General features: G+C 59.1%; 1 protein-coding gene across 11 annotated transcripts in view; it reads left to right on the top strand.

The window, feature by feature from the left end:
- Positions 1–13,476, top strand: part of KMT2D (lysine methyltransferase 2D) — a 39,910-nt gene that overhangs the window by 8,381 nt on the left and 18,053 nt on the right. For 5 of the 11 annotated variants that reach the window (XM_055395806.2, XM_055395812.2, XM_055395815.2 and 2 more), the window contains exons 10-34: positions 73–218; positions 357–2,033; positions 2,120–3,225; positions 4,000–4,113; positions 4,461–4,571; positions 5,112–5,216; positions 5,909–6,090; positions 6,238–6,402; positions 6,495–6,604; positions 6,696–6,743; positions 7,408–7,629; positions 8,149–8,268; positions 8,357–8,470; positions 8,674–8,804; positions 8,891–9,038; positions 9,223–9,288; positions 9,471–9,581; positions 9,741–9,878; positions 9,983–10,067; positions 10,299–10,540; positions 10,637–10,710; positions 10,923–10,973; positions 11,097–12,908; positions 12,996–13,175; positions 13,253–13,389. In XM_055395806.2, coding sequence (XP_055251781.2) covers positions 73–218; positions 357–2,033; positions 2,120–3,225; positions 4,000–4,113; positions 4,461–4,571; positions 5,112–5,216; positions 5,909–6,090; positions 6,238–6,402; positions 6,495–6,604; positions 6,696–6,743; positions 7,408–7,629; positions 8,149–8,268; positions 8,357–8,470; positions 8,674–8,804; positions 8,891–9,038; positions 9,223–9,288; positions 9,471–9,581; positions 9,741–9,878; positions 9,983–10,067; positions 10,299–10,540; positions 10,637–10,710; positions 10,923–10,973; positions 11,097–12,908; positions 12,996–13,175; positions 13,253–13,389 — 7,395 coding nt within the window. The remainder of the gene's footprint in view (positions 1–72; positions 219–356; positions 2,034–2,119; positions 3,226–3,999; positions 4,114–4,460; positions 4,572–5,111; positions 5,217–5,908; positions 6,091–6,237; positions 6,403–6,494; positions 6,605–6,695; positions 6,744–7,407; positions 7,630–8,148; positions 8,269–8,356; positions 8,471–8,673; positions 8,805–8,890; positions 9,039–9,222; positions 9,289–9,470; positions 9,582–9,740; positions 9,879–9,982; positions 10,068–10,298; positions 10,541–10,636; positions 10,711–10,922; positions 10,974–11,096; positions 12,909–12,995; positions 13,176–13,252; positions 13,390–13,476) is intronic. The other 6 variants (XM_055395809.2, XM_055395819.2, XM_055395817.2 and 3 more) reach the window with 5 other exon arrangements.

The following is a 13,476-nucleotide window of genomic DNA, read 5'->3' on the forward strand; positions in this document are numbered from 1 at the left end:
TCCGTGCCTCACCCCTGTGTGCTCTGTAGGGGTCAGGAGGTGATGCAAGTCTGCTTCCCGTGCCCTCTGCAGATTCTCACCCCCAGAGCCTGGCGCTTCCCTCGCTGATGAGCCCAATACTCTGTACGTTGCGTGCCAAGGGCAGCCAAAGGGTGGACACATGACCTCTATGCAACCCAAGGAACTGGGGCCCCTGCAATGTGAAGCCAAACCACTAGGTGAGTAAGGTTTGAGGGTTCCTGAGAGCAGTCCCCTTCTATCCTATGGCATGGGCCAATCTCTGCTTTGCCCTGACCCTGTACTTGCTGTGGGGGTACAGCTGAGCTAGGTAGGAGCAGAGTGTGTTATGTCTGCAGGGAGAGAAGGGGCCCAACTTGAGCCCCAGTTGGAGGCCCCCCTAAATGAGGAGATGCCACTGCTGCCCCCACCTGAGGAGTCGCCCCTGTCCCCACCACCTGAGGACTCACCCACGTCCCCGCCGCCTGAGGCATCGCGCCTGTCCCCACCGCCTGAGGACTCACCCCTCTCTCCACCGCCTGAGGAGTCTCCTCTGTCTCCCCCACCTGAGTCACCACCCTTCTCTTCCCCAGAGGACTCCCCCGCACATCCCCCACTTGATACACCCTTACCCCCACCACCTGAAGCGTCACCCCTGTCCCCACCACTGGAGGAGTCTCCTCTGTCACCTCCCCCTGAGGAATTGCCTACTTCCCCACCACCGGAAGCATCTCGCCTGTCTCCACCACCGGAAGAGTCACCCATGTCTCCGCCACCTGAAGAGTCACCCATGTCTCCACCGCCTGAGGCCTCTTGTCTGTTCCCACCGTTTGAGGAATCTCCCCTGTCCCCTCCACCCGAGGAATCTCCTCTCTCCCCGCCACCTGAGGCGTCACGCCTATCCCCACCACCTGAGGACTCGCCCATGTCCCCACCACCTGAAGACTTGCCTATGTCCCCCCCACCTGAGGTGTCACGCCTGTCCCCCCCGCCTGAGGAGTCTCCCCTGTCACCGCCACCTGAGGAGTCTCCCACATCCCCTCCACCTGAGGCTTCACGCCTGTCCCCTCCACCTGAGGACTCCCCTACATCCCCGCCACCTGAAGACCCGCCTGCTTCCCCGCCTCCGGAGGACTTGCTCGTGTCCCTGCCGCTGGAGGAGTCACCGCTCTTGCCACTGCCTGAGGAACTGCGACTCTGCCCCCTGCCCGAGGAACCACACCTGTCCCCTCAACCTGAGAAACCGCGCCTGTCCCCTGCGCCCCAGGAGCCGCGTCTGTCCCCTGCACCCCAGGAGCTGTGCCTGTCCCCCGCACCTGAGGAGCCACGCCTGTCCCCCGCACCCGAGCAGCCGTGCCTGTCCCCTGCGCCCGAGGAGCCACGCCTGTCCCCCGCACCCCAGCAGCCGCACCTGTCCCCCGTGCCCCAACAGCCACACCTGTCCCCTGCGCCCGAGGAGCCGCGCCTGTCCCCTGCGCCCAAGGAGCTGCGCCTGTCCCCTACACCCCAGGAGCCCCGCCTGTCCCCCGCGCCTCAGGAGCTGCACCCGTGCCCTGTGCCTGAGGAGTCACATCTGTCCCTTGCATCCGAGGAACCGCGCCTGTCCCCCCAGCCTGAGGAACCGCGCCTGTCCCCCCAGCCTGAGGGACCACGCCTGTCCCCCCGGCCTGAGGAACCGCGCCTGTCCCCCCGGCCTGAGGAACCGAGCCTGTCCCCCCGGCCTGAGGAACCGCGCCTGTCCCCCCGGCCTGAGGAACCGCGCCTGTCCCCTCGACCTGAGGAGCCATGCCTGTCCCCCCAGCCTGAGGAACCGCACCTGTCCCCTCAACCTGAAGAGCCCACTGCGGAGCCAGGCCTGCGCCCTGCATCTGAGGAATTGCCCTTATTCCTCCCACCCAGGGAGCCACCCTTATCCCCCGTGCTTGGAGAGCCGGCCCTGTCTGAGCCTGGGGAACCACTTCTGTCCCCTCTGCCTGAGGAGCTGCCGCTGTCCCCATCTGGGGAGCCATCTTTGTCACCTCAGCTGATGCCAGCAGGTAAGGGGCCCTTAGTACCCTGTTACTCTGGGACGGTCTTAACCCTTTATGGCACATCTGATCTAAGAGCCTCTCTTTTCCTCCAGATCCTCTTCCTCCTCCACTTTCACCCATCATCACAGCTGTGGCCCCACCAGCCCTGTCTCCGTTGGGACAGTTGGAGTACCCCTTTGATGGCAAAGGGGACAGTGACCCTGAGTCGCCACTGGCTGCCCCCATCCTGGAGACACCTATCAGTCCTCCACCAGAAGCTCACTGCACTGACCCTGAGCCTGTGCCCCCTATGATCCTCCCCCCATCCCCAGGCTCCCCCGTGGGACTGGCCTCTCCCATCCTGATGGAGCCCCTTCCCCCTCGTTGTTCCCCACTCCTGCAGCATTCCCTCCCTCCCTCGGACTCACCTCCTTCCCAGTGCTCTCCTGCCCTGCCACTGTCGGTTCCTTCCCCGCTGAGTCCCATGGACAAGGCAGTGGAGGTCTCAGAAGAGGCTGAGCCACAGAAGATGGAGACTGAGAAAGCGCCAGAACCTGAGTGCCCAGCCTTGGAACCCAGCCCTACTAGTCCTCTTCCGTCTCCTCTGGGGAATCTTTCCTGCCCTGCACCCAGCCCTGCCCCAGCCCTGGATGACTTCTCTGGCCTGGGGGAAGATACAGCCCCTCTGGATGGGACTGACACTCCTGGTTCACAGCCAGAGGCTGGACAGACTCCTGGCAGTTTGGCTAGTGAACTTAAGGGTTCCCCTGTGCTCCTGGACTCTGAGGAGCTGGCCCCTGTGACCCCTATGGAGGTCTATGGCCCAGAATGCAAGCAGGCAGGGCAGGGCTCACCCTGTGAAGAGCAAGAGGAGCCACGTGCACCAGTGGCCCCGACCCCACCTCCTCTCATCAAATCCGACATCGTTAATGAGATCTCCAATCTGAGCCAGGGCGATGCCAGTGCCAGTTTTCCTGGCTCAGAGCCCCTGCTGGGCTCTCCAGACCCCGAGGGGGGTGGCTCCCTGTCCATGGAGTTGGGGGTATCTACAGACGTTAGTCCAGCCCGAGATGAGGGCTCCCTGCGGCTTTGTACCGACTCGCTGCCAGAGACTGATGACTCGCTATTGTGTGATGCTGGGACAGCTATTGGAGGAGGCAAAGCCGAGGGGGACAAGGGGAGGCGGCGCAGCTCCCCGGCTCGTTCCCGCATCAAACAGGTGAGGAGCTATCCAGCCGCTGGATGTGTTTGATGTCCCATCACTGTCAGAGGTACGATTCTGTCACTCACTGATACCTTCCCACCTGACTTATTGAACCCTAGGTTCTCAGAGGGAGAAGGCAATGGCAACCCACTCCAGTACTCTTGCCTGGAAAATCCCATGGAGGGAGGAGCCTGGTGGGCTGCAGTCCACATGGGGTCGCTAAGAGTCAGACACGACCGAGCGACTTCGCTTTCACTTTTCACTTTCATGCATTGGAAAAGGAAGTGGCAACCCACTCCAGTGTTCTTGCCTAGAGAATCCCATGGACGGCGGAGCCTGGTGGGCTGCTGTTTATGGGGTCGCACAGATTCGGACACGACTGAAGCGACTTAGCAGCAGCAGCAGCAGGTTCTCAGAGATCCTTGAGTTCATCTTGTTATTTTATTAAAGAGAACACCAGTAACAGAGGGGAAAATAACTTGCCCAGGTTCTTGGTTACTGAGTCAATAGAGTCAGTATTAGAAACTCAGATCTCTCAAGCCAGTCTTTTTTCTTACTGTACAGTACCATGTTGGCCACTCTTTCTTGGAAGATCAGGAGTGGTTTGGACCAGAGCTACCTACCTGTTGCTACTGTAGAGTTTGGGCTTTTTCCCTGGCCCTGACTGGGAAGCTTGGACTTTGTTACCTGCCATACTTTGTCGCTTTGTCTCTTCTCTTAACTCTAAGCCTGTGGACCCCACCTGTTAGCCCTGTACTTCTCCTGTAATCAACCGTTTCCCTCACTCAGGGTCGCAGCAGTAGTTTCCCAGGGAGACGCCGTCCACGTGGAGGAGCACATGGAGGACGTGGGAGAGGACGGGCCCGGCTAAAATCAACTACTTCTTCCATTGAGACTCTGGTAGTAAGGAGAGGCCTCCCATCCCCCAAACACGCTTCAGCTGGCCCCTTCAAGATTAAACACCCTTTAAATCCTGCCAGTCCCCTGCACGCTCTGCCTGCCTGCTAGCCTAGGGCCTGTCCAGCTATGTCTGTGCTCCTTCTATCCTCTTGGCCCCCAGGCTTCTCTGAAATGTGATGTTGGGCTGAGGCCCAGTTTGGGAGCTGGGGTGTTCTTCTGCTTCTTAGTCCTGGCTCCTGGCCTTCATCTTAGCCGGGGGTTTATGCTGCCTTCCCCCAACACCAAAGAGGAAAGCAGATTAGTGGGGGCAGATTTAGCTGCCTCACTTTGCACAACTCTCTGCCTATAAGGTTGCTGATATCGATAGCTCTCCCAGCAAGGAGGAAGAAGACGATGATGATGATACCATGCAAAATACTGTGGTTCTCTTCTCCAACACAGACAAATTTGTGCTAATGCAGGTACCGTACTTGACTCAAGTAGTCCCATCTAAGCAGTAAGACCTGGTAGACTGAATGCCAGGATGGCATTTGGATATATGTGGTTTGGTGGGAGGGTAAATGAGGAAAACCAGAGACCTACTTCTCAGAATACTGGAAAATGAGCTTGACACTGAACTGGGAGCTGGGAATGTAGCAGTGAAAAAGGCAGAAAGGATTTCTGCTCTATTGAAGCTCCCAGTCTAGGGGACATGAGTAATTGTGAAGCTACGGAATTGGTCATGTGTGTTACTGTGATCCTGATCAGGCTTCACCCACCTTGTCTTTGCTTCTCATTATCTCTGTCCACGGTAGGCTGTATCATTTCAGATTACCTGATCAGACGAGCAAGCCAGGCTAGGAAGGAGCAGGGTCCTGTGCTGGCTCGCTGAGTCCTAATGCAGGGACATGCTTTTGGTTCTCTGACTCCCTCCTGTCAGATTAGTATCGTGGTCAGTTACGGAGACTGAGCGGGCCTGAGGATGTGAGGTGGGACGCCTGGGTTTCTGTGTGTCTCCCCAGGACATGTGTGTGGTGTGTGGCAGCTTTGGCCGGGGGGCAGAGGGCCACCTCCTGGCCTGTTCCCAGTGCTCGCAGTGCTATCACCCCTACTGTGTCAACAGCAAGGTGAGTTCAGGGCCTCAGAGATCTGGGGAATGGGGTCAGTTATTGCTTATCCTTGGTCTCTTTCCTGGCCACCCTACTTAAAGTGGTCATTGGTCATGGAACTTGTTCCTCAGTTTCCAGTGGCTGTCAAATTCATCTTGGAAAATTTTTGGAAACCATTGTGGTCTTGTGAGTTTCTTTGTTACAGATCATGACTTACTGGTATAATTGAATACATTGTATAAATTGTGAGAACTCTTCTAGTAGTGGTCTGGGTATAAAATGTAAATTCAGAACCAAACACATGTCCACAAAGAGAAAGCAGTGTTTTTGACTCCAGCATGATCAGTCATTTTGGGGTTTTCATTAACGTTTAGAACTTGTCCACTACTAACATTCATTGACATGCAGCAGTAGCAGGTTCTACATGTTCAAGAAAAGCTGGGGGAAACACACCCTGGCTAGTGAAAGATCTTAACAGAGCAGTGGCTGGGTGAGGCTGTTCTTTGATCAGTGGAGATCCCTGGAAGCTTAAGTTTAAGAGCCACTATTTTAGGGGTGAAGGTGCTCCATGTGTCTTCCCTGTGCTCAAATGAAGGTCTGGCCTGGGTACAGGGGTCCTCCAGCCCCACTTGTGTAAGTCCCAGCACCCCTGGAGAGGTCTGCCCTGCCCTCTGCATCACCCCCTGAGGAATTGCCGTCTCCTGCACCAGATCACCAAGGTGATGCTGCTGAAGGGCTGGCGTTGTGTGGAGTGCATCGTGTGCGAGGTGTGTGGCCAGGCCTCAGACCCCTCCCGCCTCCTGCTCTGTGATGACTGTGACATTAGCTACCACACGTACTGCCTGGACCCCCCACTGCTCACCGTGCCCAAGGGTGGCTGGAAGTGCAAGTGGTAAGGAGACTGGAAACTTCAGATGGGCCTGACATGTTAAGAGTGGGTATGATGAATACATGGCAGAGGCTGGGTTTAGAAGGCCAGGGTGGTTTGGGTGCTCTGGGTAGGTCAGGTGTTGAGGGTCTGTCTTTCTGCCCCCACCAGGTGTGTGTCTTGTATGCAGTGTGGGGCCGCCTCCCCTGGCTTCCACTGTGAATGGCAGAATAGTTACACACATTGCGGGCCCTGTGCCAGCCTGGTGACCTGCCCTATCTGTCATGCCCCCTATGTGGAGGAGGACCTGCTGATCCAGTGTCGCCACTGTGAACGGTGAGGCTGCCCATCTCCCCCAGATAGGCACCCCCCTAGGTTTTCAGCTTTGCATTGTTTCTGTTCACCTCCTCCTATCTCCTTTCTCCTAGGTGGATGCATGCCGGCTGTGAGAGCCTCTTCACAGAGGATGATGTGGAGCAGGCAGCTGATGAGGGCTTTGACTGTGTCTCCTGCCAGCCTTACGTGGTCAAGCCTGCTGGTGAGTCCCGGGTGCTAGGAGAGGGGAGGAGGGCTCAGCGCAGGGTGCCTTGCTCCGGGCCAGGGCCTCCAGCTGTTTGTCCTCTCCACAGCGCCTGTCGCGCCTCCAGAGTTGGTACCTATGAAGGTGAAAGAGCCTGGTGAGTCACAGTAATCCTGAATGCCTCTGCCAGAGGAGACCCTTAGACACTTAGTCCAGCTCCAATTACCCAATTTTATCTCATTTTTCACAGAAAAAAGGCTAAGACCCAGGGATGTTGAGTGTACAGGGTGACCACGGTCACCCCGAGGTCAGTGGTGAAGTTGTGGTGACACTCAAGGCCTCCAGGTTCCAGGCAGAATTCCATTCACCAGCCAACATGGCCTTTGTACAGCCAGACTCTCATCTTCAGAGAGCACAGAACTCTTTCTGAACCCTGCTCTTTTTCCTTGATGAAGGAGCTCTCCCACCTCCATCCATCATGATGTGGGCATTGCTCCTGGCATCTGGGGCACTGTGAGCTGGCATTCGGCAAGGAGGGGCACTCCTTGGTCCACATAGCCAGAGAATATATTGGGTGACCTGACGGTTAATCAGGAGCAGAGTCCAGCTTCAGCAGCAGCTGTCTCTCAGACTCGCTCGGGCCACTGAGAGAGCACTCAGGCCTCAGCTGGTGCCCATCGGTGGTCTCACCTCTATAGCTCTCAGACCCCAGTCTGGACTTCAGCCTGTATGTCTCTCACTGCTAGGGACTTAGGCCGAAACTCAGAGTTCCAGTTTCCCTGGGTCTCCAGTGGGGTCATGTGCTTTTCCCCTTTGTGCAGAGCCCCAGTACTTTCGCTTCGAGGGCGTGTGGCTGACAGAAACGGGCATGGCAGTGCTGCGTAACCTGACCATGTCACCTCTGCACAAGCGGCGTCAGAGGCGCGGACGGCCCGGCCTCCCAGGCGAGGTGGGGCTGGAGGGGGCCGAGCCTTCAGAGGTCCTGGGCCCTGATGACAAGAAGGATGGTGACCTGGACACGGACGAGCTGCTCAAGGCTGAAGGTCAGTCTGGGGGATCTCGGGGAGCACCAGAGTTCTGGGAACATGCCTGTGAGAGTTGAGTGTTGGGTCAGGGCAACATTGTCACTCCCTGTCACCCTTGGGCCACTTTGGGTCTTGTCCGATGGCTCTGTGACAGGGAACTCAGCTCTCCATTCTTTTTTTCTTGTCTGTGTTGTGTCATTGCTGCTGCACATGAACTTTCTCTAGTTGCTGTGAGTGGGGGCTACTCTCTAGTTGCAGTAGACAGGCTTCTCATTGTGGTAGCTTCTCTTGTTGCAGAGCATAGGCCCTGGGGAGCATGGGTTTTAGTAGTTGTGGCTCACAGGCTTAGTTGCCCCTTGGTGTGTGGAATCTTCCTGGACCGGGGATCAAACCCATGTCCCCTGCATTGGCAGGCAGATTCTTAACCACCAGACCATCTGGGGAGTCCCCAGTTCTCTGTTCTTAACTGACAGGATGACAGGGTTCAAAGGGTCCAAGCCTCTGACCTGTCTCCATCTCTTCTGTCTCCATACACAGGTAGTGTGGAGCACATGGAGTGCGAAATTAAACTGGAGGGTCCTGTCAGCCCCGATGGAGAGCCTGGCAAAGAGGAGACCGAGGAAAGCAAGAAACGCAAACGCAAACCCTATCGGCCTGGTGAGGCCCTGGGGTGTGGGTGGGGCGGTGAGGGGCAGCGTACCAGGTCCCCAGCGGCTTCTCAGCATCCGCTCTGCCTCCTTAACAGGCATTGGTGGTTTCATGGTGCGACAGCGGAAATCCCACACACGTGTGAAAAAAGGGCCTGCTGCACAGGCGGAGGTGTTGAGTGGGGATGGGCAGCCCGACGAGGGTGAGACGGGTGAGGGCTCCAGTGGGGCCTGGGAGAAGGTGGGGCTCGCAGGACCCGTGGGCACTGTCGGGGAGGCCAGGGCAGGGGTGCTCTCAAAGGGCCAAGGAGGTAGTTGGTGTCAGGGGAGAATAGGCAGAAAGTGTCCCCAGGCCAACCTGGGAGCAGCGTGCCCACAGTCCCCAGAGAAGCTGACCCTCCTGTTGGGTCCTCAGTGTTGCCTGCTGACCTGCCTGCCGAGGGCTCTGTGGACCAGAGCTTAGCCGATGGGGATGAGAAGAAGAAGCAGCAGCGGCGCGGGCGCAAGAAGAACAAACTGGAGGACATGTTCCCTGCTTACCTGCAGGTTGGTCTCAGGCTCTGAGGGCCAGGGGCCAGGCTGCTGGCCCGGAGGGCCTGAGGAAGCCTGTTTCTTTCCGCCTCTTCCCACAGGAAGCCTTCTTTGGGAAGGAGCTGCTGGACCTGAGCCGGAAGGCCCTGTTTGCAGTTGGTGTGGGCCGGCCAAGCTTTGGATTGGGAACCCCCAAAGCCAAGGGCGATGGAGGCTCAGAGAGGAAGGAGCTCCCGACCTCACAGAAAGGTCAGTCATGTGGGGGTAAGGTGGTCTGAAGGGGTCCAAGTTCACTTTGTGCTTGGAAGCTGGTAAGAGATTTTGGTGGGAAATGGGTTGGTCTCTAGGAGTTGAGGGCTGGCCAAGGGCCCTGGCCTTGGCGCTGGGGTCCTGTTCTGGGCATCTCTGATTGAAGTGGGGCTGTTGCTCATAGGAGATGATGGTCCGGATGTTGCAGATGAAGAATCCCGTGGCCCTGAGGGCAAGGCTGATACACCAGGTGAGGGCTGCTGGGAGGACTGGGTGCCATCTTGGTTTTGCTTCTGTCAACCTATTCTGCTCATGAGCACCATCAAGGTTGGTGCTGGAAAGTGTTTCAGGCCTTCTGTGGTCCTTGCCAGAGTGGCCAGTGTGGTGCCTCCACACTGACCTTAGCTGATGGGCTTTTCTTGGCAACTGCAGGACCTGAGGATGGCGGCATAAAGGCATCCCCGGTGCCCAGTGACCCCGAGAAGCCAGGCACTCCGGGTGAAGGGATGCTTAGTTCTGACTTAGACAGGATTCCCACAGAAGGTGAGGCTGGGAGCCACACTCTTCATGTGTAAGGGTCCTCTCCTTTGCCTGAGGGACTCATTTATACAGCTCCTCTGGTGGGGAGTAATGGGCACCTTCCCTGATATCCCCTGAGCCCCCTAGTCTTCCTCAGCAGCATCGTTTCTTGATCCCTCACAGAACTGCCTAAGATGGAATCCAAGGACCTGCAGCAGCTTTTCAAGGACGTTCTGGGTTCCGAACGAGAGCAGCATCTGGGTTGTGGAACCCCTGGCCTGGATGGCAGCCGGACACCGCTGCAGAGGCCCTTTCTTCAAGGTGAGCCGATGGGGGTGGTTTGAAGACAGGGTGGGCAGGTACCGCCAAGCCTGCCTCCAGACTGGGCCGCTTATTCCCTCTCTCTGATCCTATGCCTCTTGTAGGTGGACTCCCTTTGGGCAATCTCCCCTCCAGCAGCCCAATGGACTCTTACCCGGGCCTCTGCCAGTCCCCGTTCCTGGATTCTAGGTTGGTGTCTGTGCTTAACCTCTGTGGGCAGTCCCTTCCCTGCAGTGGGGCCCCGCCGGGGGCGGGAGCCTTGGGCTCGCGGGTGCTGCTGTGGCCACCCCTCCCCCCTCTGCTGCCTTGCTAGTGATGTCCTCTGCTGGGGCAGGGCAGTGGCCTGGGGACTCTGCGCAGTTTGTCTGGGGTGGGGCTTGGCATCCCTGCCCTCTGTGACTCTCTGCCCCTGCGCCCCAGGGAGCGCGGGGGCTTCTTTAGCCCGGAACCCGGTGAGCCAGACAGCCCCTGGACAGGCTCGGGGGGCACCACGCCCTCCACCCCCACCACCCCCACCACAGAGGGTGAGGGCGACGGGCTCTCCTATAATCAGCGGAGTCTTCAGCGCTGGGAGAAGGACGAGGAGTTGGGCCAGCTCTCCACCATCTCACCTGTGCTGTATGCCAATATTAACTTCCCCAGTCTCAAGCAGGATTACCCAGGTACCTGTGGGACAGAGCAAGGGAGACAGCCTGCGACATGACCAGTGCAGGGGTCACCTGCCAGCTCTCCTCTGACTCATCGTCTCTGTCCTCCAGACTGGTCAAGCCGCTGCAAACAAATCATGAAGCTCTGGAGAAAAGTTCCAGCTGCTGATAAAGCCCCCTACCTGGTGAGACAGGAGGAGCCTGGGGTGGCGTGGGAACTGAGTCCAGGGCGGCATGTCTTTGGGAAAGTCGCCTTCATTCCTTCTATTCCCCACTTTCATAGCAGCTGGGCCATTAGGGGTCGGCTTCTGGGTGGGGAGTGTGAGGAACACGGTGAGGGAGCGGGCCTGGGCTTGAGACTGAGTCCCAGCCTCAGGCTGTGTCCTCTGTTCCTCAGCAAAAGGCCAAAGATAACCGGGCAGCTCACCGCATCAACAAGGTGCAGAAGGTGAGCGGGCTCAGGCTGCGCGGCGGCATTCAAGTCTAGTCGTGGGGCAGCCTCCCTGAGGGTGGGGGTCAGAGGGCCTGCCCACAGCAGCCTGACTGTTGTGTACCTGGTCTCCTCCTGTAGCAGGCTGAGAGCCAGATCAACAAGCAGACCAAGGTGGGCGACATGGCCCGCAAGACTGACCGACCGGCCCTACATCTCCGCATTCCCCCCCAGCCAGGGGCCCTGGGCAGTCCGCCTCCCGCCGCTGCCCCCACCATTTTCATTGGCAGCCCCACTCCCCCCGCCGGCTTGTCTACCTCTGCGGACGGGTTCCTGAAGCCGCCGGCGGGCACAGTGCCCGGCCCCGACTCGCCTGGTGAGCTCTTCCTCAAGCTCCCGCCCCAGGTGCCCGCCCAAGTGCCTTCGCAGGACCCCTTTGGACTGGCCTCTGCCTATGCTCTGGAGCCCCGCTTCCCCACAGCACCACCCACCTATCCTCCCTATCCTAGTCCGACTGGGGCCCCTGCACCGCCCCCGACGCTGGGTGCCTCATCTCGTCCTGGGACTGGCCAGCCAGGGGAGTTCCACACTACCCCACCTGGCACCCCCCGACACCAGCCCTCCACGCCTGACCCCTTCCTCAAACCCCGCTGCCCCTCCCTGGACAACCTGGCTGTGCCTGAGAGCCCAGGGGTAGGGGGAGGCAAGGCTACTGAGCCTCTGCTGTCTCCCCTGCCTTTCGGGGAGTCTCGGAAGGCCCTGGAGGTAAAGAAGGAAGAGCTTGGGGGATCCTCTCCAAGCTATGGGCCCCCAAACCTGGGCTTTGTTGACTCTCCCTCTTCAGGCCCCCACCTGGGTGGCCTGGAGTTAAAGGCACCTGATGTCTTCAAAGCCCCCCTGACCCCTCGGGCATCTCAGGTAGAGCCCCAGAGCCCGGGCTTGGGCCTAAGGCCCCAGGAGCCACCCCCTGCCCAGGCTTTGGCTCCTTCTCCTCCCAGCCACTCGGATATCTTTCGCCCTGGCCCCTACCCTGACCCCTACGCCCAACCCCCTCTGACCCCTCGGCCCCAACCCCCACCACCTGAGAGCTGCTGTGCCCTGCCTCCCCGCTCACTGCCCTCTGACCCTTTCTCCCGAGTGCCTGCCAGTCCCCAGTCCCAGTCCAGCTCCCAGTCCCCATTGACACCCCGTCCTCTGTCTGCTGAGGCTTTCTGCCCATCCCCTGTTACCCCTCGCTTCCAATCCCCTGACCCTTATTCTCGTCCACCCTCACGCCCTCAGTCCCGGGATCCATTTGCCCCATTGCATAAGCCCCCCCGCCCCCAGCCCTCTGAAGTTGCCTTCAAGGCTGGGCCTCTAGCCCACACTCCGCTGGGGGCTGGGGGTTTCCCAGCAGCCCTGCCCTCAGGGCCAGCAGGTGAGCTCCATGCCAAGGTCCCAAGTGTGCAACCCCCCAATTTTGCCCGGTCCCCTGGGACCAGTGCGTTTGTGGGCACCCCTTCTCCCATGCGTTTCACTTTCCCTCAGGCGGTTGGGGAGCCTCCCCTAAAGCCCCCTGTCCCTCAGCCTGGTCTCCCTCCACCCCATGGGATCAACAGCCATTTTGGGCCCGGCCCTACCATGGGCAAGCCTCAAAGCACAAACTACGCAGTAGCCACAGGGAACTTCCATCCATCGGGCAGCCCTCTGGGACCCAGCAGCGGGTCCACAGGAGAGGGCTATGGGCTGTCCCCACTACGGCCCCCGTCAGTCCTACCACCACCTGCACCCGATGGATCCCTCCCCTACCCGTCCCATGGAGCCACACAGCGGGCAAGCATCACCTCTCCGGTTGAAAAGCGAGAAGACCCAGGGGCTGGCGCGGGCAGCTCCTTGGCGGCACCTGAGCTTTCAGGTACCCAGGACCCAGGCATGTCTGGCCTCAGTCAGACAGAACTAGAGAAGCAGCGACAGGTGGGTCGACATCTCTGTCTGTGGGCCAGCCCTTTGGGCTTTAGTGCACGTCCAATGGACTTACCTTCTTGTCTGTACTCTGCACAGCGCCAGCGACTACGGGAGCTATTGATTCGGCAGCAGATGCAGCGCAACACTCTTCGGCAGGAGAAGGAGACTGCGGCAGCTGCCGGAGCGGTGGGACCCCCAGGCAGCTGGGGTGCTGAGTCTAGTAGCCCCGCATTTGAGCAGCTGGGTCGGGGCCAGACCCCCTTTGCTGGGACCCAGGTAGGCAGAGTGGCAAGGGGTGGTGGATCCAGGATGCTGAAGGTGGCCCCACATTCATCTACCCTCATCTCTCCTAGGACAAGAGCAGCCTTGTGGGGCTGCCCCCAAGCAAGCTGGGTGGCCCCATCCTGGGGCCAGGGGCTTTCCCCAGTGATGACCGACTCTCCCGGCCGCCTCCACCAGCCACCCCTTCCTCAATGGATGTTAACAGCCGGTGAGGCTCCTGGGCTTCCCTCGGGGAAAAAATCAAGGGAATGTATTGTATCCAATGTGCGCTGCCCCTGATTTTCCTGTGTCTCTA

This window comes from Moschus berezovskii, chromosome 6 (genome assembly GCF_049115385.1).
Source record: "Moschus berezovskii isolate FMDL1 chromosome 6, NW_MosBer_1.0, whole genome shotgun sequence".
Taxonomy (NCBI): Eukaryota; Metazoa; Chordata; class Mammalia; order Artiodactyla; family Moschidae; genus Moschus; species Moschus berezovskii.